Source organism: Cibotium barometz, chromosome 2 (assembly GCF_041138505.1).
Source record: "Cibotium barometz isolate CiBa-2024 chromosome 2, ASM4113850v1, whole genome shotgun sequence".
Lineage (NCBI taxonomy): Eukaryota > Viridiplantae > Streptophyta > Polypodiopsida > Cyatheales > Cibotiaceae > Cibotium > Cibotium barometz.
The window spans coordinates 23,794,976-23,802,156 of NC_141047.1; the positions used below are offsets into that span (position 1 = coordinate 23,794,976).

The 7,181-nt window shown below is 46.4% G+C and overlaps 1 protein-coding gene across 1 annotated transcript; it reads left to right on the forward strand.

Annotated features, from left to right (window-relative positions):
- Nucleotides 1-1,362: 1,362 nt before the first annotated feature.
- Nucleotides 1,363-6,044, forward strand: LOC147640838 (uncharacterized). The gene is made up of 2 exons (XM_086815931.1): nucleotides 1,363-5,159; nucleotides 5,313-6,044. The coding sequence occupies exons 1-2, from the start codon at nucleotides 1,700-1,702 to the stop codon at nucleotides 5,885-5,887; spliced, it is 4,035 nt and encodes a 1,344-aa protein (XP_086672057.1). The 5' UTR covers nucleotides 1,363-1,699; the 3' UTR covers nucleotides 5,888-6,044.
- The last annotated feature ends 1,137 nt before the right edge of the window (nucleotides 6,045-7,181 follow it).

Genomic DNA, 7,181 nt, shown 5'->3' on the forward strand with positions numbered 1-7,181 from the left:
TGGCAGGTGAGGTGTTAGCTACTTCACGACTTTTAGAGTGGCCTAACAAACTTGTTGAGCGGCCAAAATTCAATAGAATGGCTCGATTGGGACTAGTAAGAATTATCGATGCTTTGTCGCCACATAGAGGCCGTTTATTGTCTTTTTGAAAAATCCGTCAATATTTTTGGGTCCACGTGGATATGTACAGCTATGGGAGAAGGTGAGGGCAGGCCTTACATGGTTTGGTGATATTTCTCAGTTGGAGGATCAGCAACCTTGGTTAAGAAAGCCTTAGAACATTGTCCAACGTACAACAAATCAAGTGTACCATATGATGGTGGAAGATAAGCACTGGATCACTGAGAATATGAAACATTAGAAAAAGTAGGGCCTGGTGGAAGAAAGTAATCTTACAGGGCTAGTGGTCTAAGATTCCATATCAAGGGAAGGTGTTCCTATGGCACAAGCTTGTTGGAGGCCTATCATTGGGGGACCAATTGCGAAAGTGGCGGATTGCTTCTGGTAATTGTGTGTTTTGTACTACATGATTGGAAACATGCCCGCATCTTTTCATTTCATGTCCGGTGGCAAAGAGGGTGTGGGATTCCCTTTCACGCATATGGATTTCGTTGACAGATAGGCCCATAAAGGTTAAAGACTGGATTTTCGGCAAGATTCCGAATTGGGCCGGATAAACTAGAACATTTAGTTTTCTTTCATTTTTTCAAGTGGACAGGTTGGTGGCATATATGGTTAACTAGGAATGCCTTCATATTTGATGCAAAAGTGGGAATTACATCTCACATAGGTCGTATAAAAGGGCTACTATAATGGCAAGTCTCTTCCTTGGGGTGAGCTCATTTGGTGTAGAGAGAGAGAGAGAGAGAGAGAGAGAGAGAGAGAGAGCCGAAGAGAGATAAAGAGAGAGAAAATCAAAATTTTCAAAGGTATTTTGTTTATTTAGATGGGAAAGATAAAAATGAGCTTTTTTAAAAGGGGAGAAAAAGAGAGGAGGAAATTAGTTTATTTTTGTTTTGTTTTAAAGAGGAAAAATAAAAAAAGCCAATACATAGCACCAAAATGTTTTTTGCATTTCCATTAAAATTATATGAGATTTTAAAGAAAAAGAGCCATAGAGAGAAGTTCTTATCGATTATTTATGTCGGTTGGGCTCTACGGGTGTCCATCGTTGCGTTCTTGACGGGGGATGAGTGTTATCTTGAGGTCTGGTATAATCCCATAAAACGAGGTGTGCGTGATTTCCGGACCCAATGAGGGTTGGAACTTGGGATCGCCATTAGGACTTTTTTAAAAGGGGGCAACGTGATGGAGATGGGGGCCTCGTGGACCTTTGTGTCCTAAACAAGGTTCAGTTCAGGCGGGGGAACGGAGCTCTCGCCGTGCACGGCAGATATCTCGGGAGCGTGTTGCGCTTCTGACTTGTATGCAGGTAACAGTCTGTGCGTGAACGTGCTCTTAGGTGAAATTTAAAAAAAAACCCCCGTTGACGTGAGCTTTGAGGCTGAAGGTGTGCGTAGTCACTGGAGTCCGCACTGTGTACGCGTGACGCGTTGACTAAACGAGGCGGTTCCTTTGAACTTTTGCACAATGGCAGCTGGCTAGAGGTTTGTCTATCTCATTCATTCACTGCACTTCCCCCCCCGTAACTCTCAGTGCTGCTCCTTGCCCCTCGCACCATCTTCCCCTTCCCAAGAGCATGAAGAGCGACCATGATCACCCTGGCTTGAGTAACCGTCATGATGGCCTCAAACGCGTTTCCCCTTCTCTCCACCGAGGCAGTTATCACTGGAGGAAAAGCTATGCTGTCGGCGAGAGGGAGCTCAACGGCGATGTTGAAGAGAACATGATTCCGAGTTTTGAGCGGGCTCGTAGTTTTGGGAAGAAAGATGGAATCGGCAGGTATGCAAGCGCAGATACAGATAGATCTGTTAACCCTAGAAATTTCGCCAGCAGAAGATCGGAGAAACTAGATAGTGTGGAGACGTTGAGACAGAGAAGCTACGGAAGCGATGCCCGGCATGTGGACAGGCAAGCTTCTGTAGGGAAGGCGTCGTTTGGATTGGAGGAAGTCTATTCTAGTAGGAGCCCCCAGGGTAAAGGTTCCGGCACAGAGACTTTCCGTTACGGAAGGAGTTCCGGCACAGATAGCTTTCGTCATGGCAAGGGTCTTAAGATTTCTCCGAGGATGCTGTACAGTGAAGGAGCGGGCGAGCCAGGCAAGGGTTTTCTCAAGAAAGAGCATGTAACGGAGGATGACCGGAGGAAAACGTCCAAACTGTCGCCAACAAACTCTCCAAACATGGAGATGGATGATTCAAAGCCTGTGGAAGCAGATAAGGACGCAGGTTTGAAAGGTAGAAAAGAAGGAAATCCTCTTGCCCTTTCTCCCAAGAAGCCCGGAGCGAGCCCAGATGGATCTGCCAAAGTTCGGAAAGAACAGAAGTCACCTGATTCCCATGAAGAGAGGCCGGAGAAAAAAGGTCTGGAGACTCCTGTGAACTTTTTTCATGTTGCAAGAAGAGCTAGATCTGAGAGGAGAAGAGAGGATTCTGCCAAAAGTCAGTCAAGTAAAGGTGTTTCACTGGATGGCTTTGGAGCTGAGCTTGAAGAGGCTCTGCTCAAGAAACTAGAAGCTGAGGTAGATTCTGGGATGGAACAAACTTTAGGGATGAAGAACAAAACAGTGAACGAAGGGACATGTGCCTTGCTGAGAAGCAACGATATTGCAGTAGTGCAATCAGATGGAATTCTTTTACACAAGGTAGAAGATCCTCAAACTCAGAAGCTGTTCAGTTCAGGAGGAACAAGCGAAAGGGAAGAGGGTGAGTTGGAGCCTGAGGACGATTTTCCTGATGTAGAACATTTAAAGGTGGACAACGGTGGAGGAGAGAGTGCAGATGCTGAAATGGAAGTGGAGAGCAAGGTGGGTGACCAGGAAAACAAAGACAACCCTGGAGCTGCAGGAGATTATCAACAAATGCACATGGAAGCTTGTGAGCTTGAAAGCAATCGGATTAAAGATGAGGCCAGAGGTGTCTTAGATGGACAGGAGCTCAGTCAAAATTGTGAACCAGACACAAAAGATAAACATGGATCTTTTAGAGACAAAGAGGACCATGTAGACCATGGGCAAGAATTAAGCCCAAGATGTCAACCAGACGTGAAAGGCACTCTTAGAGACAAAGAGGACTTTGGAGACCTTTTTATGCAAAACAAGATCACTATGCCATCTACCTCCACAGAAGTGGGTGCACGTGAAAGATTACATGGTGGTTCAGTGTCATTTCTTTTGCACAACAGAACATCCTCAGCAGAGATGCATGCAAAACAGTGGAATCCAGCCTCAAGTGCAAAAGGCTTTGATCCAAAGGAGTTGATGTTGTCTCTTTGCATGCAACCAGCTGGAGCCGAAATGCCCGGGGTAAAGGGCCATGGAACGGATAGACACAGGGATTTGAGTGACAACTTTGAGATGAAGCAAACAAAGGGTGTTCACCGTATGCAGGCAGAAAATGGGGTGATGGATTTGGCTTCCCATGCTGAGGAGCTGGATGAGCATTCTGTCTATAGCCACAAGCAGAAGAAGCTGAAGGTTGAGTTTCTTCAGCTCTGCCTGGCTCTTCCAGGGACCACTATGTCCTCAGCAGTCTCCTCTCCTCCAAGTTTGGCAGGTCCTGCGGAACAAGAGAGAACTTCTCAATCTTTGACACACCCCTGGATGCAGACACAGAGTTTGTCTCAGTTTCAGACAGAGACAGTTTCAGATGGGTTCACCACTTCTTTGTCACTCTCATCCTTTGTTCATAATCCAAGCTGCTCTCTTAATTTCACTTCTCTTGAGAATCAGGAGCTTTCTTGTGGTGGAAGCAGACAATTATCTCAAAGGTTTGAGCAGACGTGTCACAGTAACTGGCAAAATCCTGGTGAAAATAACCAAGTGTCAAATGGTTTTAATAACAACAGTGTGACAAGTTTGTCAAAGGACAGGCTGAAACATAAACGCGAAGTTTCTCTGCATCAGCGGGTTTTGCAGAATGGAAACTTGCAGAACAATGCAGGATTCCACTCTGGTACTGCAAGCACCAGAAGTTCTGGAAGCAATCAAATCCCACAGAGAACAGAAGCCCCAAGACATGGAGCCGTGAATTTGCAAGATGGGCAAAGTATGATGGCTAAGGACTTTCCAGATAGGCTTCAGCAACTTGGCTGTCAAGCTCAGTCAGCACCACGTGTGCAGTTGGAGAGCTTGGGTGATCCCCCCTCTTCTCCTGCTAAAACATTCGGCACTGAAAGGAGCAAGGAGATGATAGGAGTAAGGAGTCTGTACAGTGAAAAGATTGGGCTGCAGGAGATTTCATCAGAACCGATTGCAGTGATGGCTCAAAATCTACAAGAACTACCAGATAGCTTCTTGGAGGGACTGAAGGACTTGGTAAAAGATTTGTTGGGGAGTTTTGCAAAACGAGATGAGTTTCTAGCTCTTCAGCAAATCATAAGGAGTAGGGTGGACCTTACTGAAGAGATGCTCTTGCGTGCACACCCTACGCAATTGGAGATTCTTGTTGCCTTGAAGACAGGGATGAAAGTTTTTGTTCAACAGAGCAGCAAACCACTGATTTCCAAGGCTTTGATAGAGATTTTTTTACAGACTAGGTGCAGGAATGTTGACTGCCAACAGTCATTGCCTGTAGATGGATGTGAATGCAAAGTTTGCTCTCAGAAGAGCGGTTTCTGCCATGAATGCATGTGTATGGTATGCTCCAAGTTTGATTCTGATAACAATACTTCTCGCTGGGTTGGTTGTGATGTCTGCATGCATTGGTGTCATACAGATTGTGGCTTAAGGATGTCTCACATCAAGCCAACTCCATTATCACAAGGTGGAGCAGAATCCTCTGAAATGCAATTCCAATGCCTGTCCTGTGGCCATCACATGGAGCTATTTGGATTCGTCAAGGGAGTCTTTGACAATTTTGCAGGCACTTGGGGAGCTGAAAGTTTGGCTAAAGAATTGGACTGTGTTAGGAGGATCTTCCATGGAAGCGAAGATGTGAGGGGAAAGCAGCTTTGCTGGACAGCTGAGAAAATGCTGCAAAACCTTGAGAATAATGTGGATGCCACTGAGGTGTGCAGGAGTATGCTACGATTCTTTCATGGTATGGTTTCATGCTTGTTTTGCCCTAAGTGGACCTCTGAAATCTTTACATTTTGAAGTGTGTGCAAGCACACACACACACACACACACACACACACACACACACAGAGAGAGTCTGTACTAACCCTATTGCTTTCCACTTTTATAACTGCAGAGAGGAATGCTGACTTGGATGGAGCTGGCAGTGGTCCCCCCAAGCAGGTCAATTCTTGGAAGCCACATGAAGCCTCTGATCATGTAGCAGATGCCACCAAAGAAGGTCTTCGCAAAATGGGTCCCATCGTTGGAAGGGAAGGTGCCAATCTGGACAAAGTAGGGGCTGCACTTCAGGCATTTGGCAGGGCACTGGAGGGAAAGAGGACAGAAGCAGCAGATTTGCAGTATGAAAGAGCTACAAATAAGGCGGAAATTGAAGACTTGGACAGCATCATTCGAGTGAAACAAGCTGAAGCGATGTTGTTTCGAGCACGTGCAGATGCAGCCCGCCAAGATGCCAATGGTCTCCAGCATATCCTATCTGTGAAACGTGAGAAGATCGAGGAGGATTTTGCCTCCAAGTATGCCAAGTTGAGGCTTGATGAGGCAGAGGAGACGCGGAGAAAGCGGCTGGAGGAGTTGCAAACTCTCCAGAGGTCCCAGCATGATTACCAAAAGATGAAAATCAGAATTGAATCGAATATAAAATATTTGATGATGAAGACGGGGACGTCGAAACTGCAACTGGTGTGAGTTGCTTGGGGGAGATATGCAAGTAAAAGCAGTAAGGCTGGTCTTCAGATCTGTATATATTTAGTTTCAATTCTGACGGTACATTTGTTCTGTACAAATCTCAGATGCAGTATATTATTTTTGTTTCTATTTTGTTTATATAGTCTTATTTAGCTCACACTTATCCAAGGTGACTGTGCAACTGTCTTGTAGTTTAACTGATTTCTTGTCAAGATTTTATTGCTTCCAGTCGGTCACATTTTTGGCTCTTGGTACTAGCACATAAGCACGGTCGGCCAGCCAGCCACCCCTGTGCAGGGGCGTTTGCTGAGCTGGCACCTCGTCTCACGCAAAAAGGCTAGCTTTTGTAGCCGACTGGGACCCAGTTTTGTTAGAAGTCATCTCCTGTCTTTATCAGACACTAGGGCCTCTGTTGTGGGGTGTGCCCGCCCTGTATAGGTGTTTTATCATTTTTCCTCACTCCCCGTATTTTTTCCCCATTTTTCCATGGTGTGGGTGGCTGCCACAGGCTGGCAGGAGCTTCTGATGCTGGCCGGCTGCACTCTTGGACACGTGGGCTGGCCGACCTGATCAGAAGTAGTCGTGGAGTTTTTTTTCTGCTGGTCGACTGGATGTGCCCAGTCGTGAGGGCTGGCGGCACATGCTAGCGCTGGCTGACTGCTTGATGGGGCCATATAAATAGGCCCCATTGCCCCACATTGTATTCATTCAGTTTTCCTCGGGATCTTGTGTATAGAGAAGAGTTATACGCCTATCTCTCTCCTTCTCTTGTGCTGTCTATTTTCTGCACTCTACTTGCTCTTGTGGTCTCAAATTTGGTTATCATTTCCGCTGCGGATTTTGACATGGTATCAGAGCCCTAGGCTCTTGAAAGATCTTGGGAGTTTTCTGAGCAATAGGGGGATAGTTACGTTGCTGATTGGTGGACTGCTTGGACTGTTCGAGAAGAGAAGTTGCAAGAGGAAGGCGGGCTAAGGTGGTGGACAGCCACTTGCAGGTTTAGAGTTTTTTTTTCCCACCCACCAACCCTTTTTCAGTTACATCCCCGCGATGGCAGATTTGTTAGAGATGGCTGAGAAGCATGTGAAGATCCCGACTCTCCCCACGTTCCTAGTGGACCGTCAGTTAGACAGGAACAATTATGGCATCTGGAAGGTTATGATGGAGTCTGTGCTGGAGTCATATGACCTTGCTGATTTCATCGTTATCGGGGTTCCACGGCCGGAAGCAGAGGAAGGGGAGTTACTGTCAATGAAGACGGACCGCGAGGCACAGGCACACATGTGGGATCGTG

Coding starts and splice junctions, on each gene's coding strand:
- LOC147640838 (XM_086815931.1), top strand. CDS start 1,700: ATGAAGAGCGACCATGATCACCCTGGCTTGAGTAACCGTCATGATGGC. Junction 5,160..5,312: donor TATGCTACGATTCTTTCATG/GTATGGTTTCAT, acceptor TTATAACTGCAG/AGAGGAATGCTGACTTGGAT.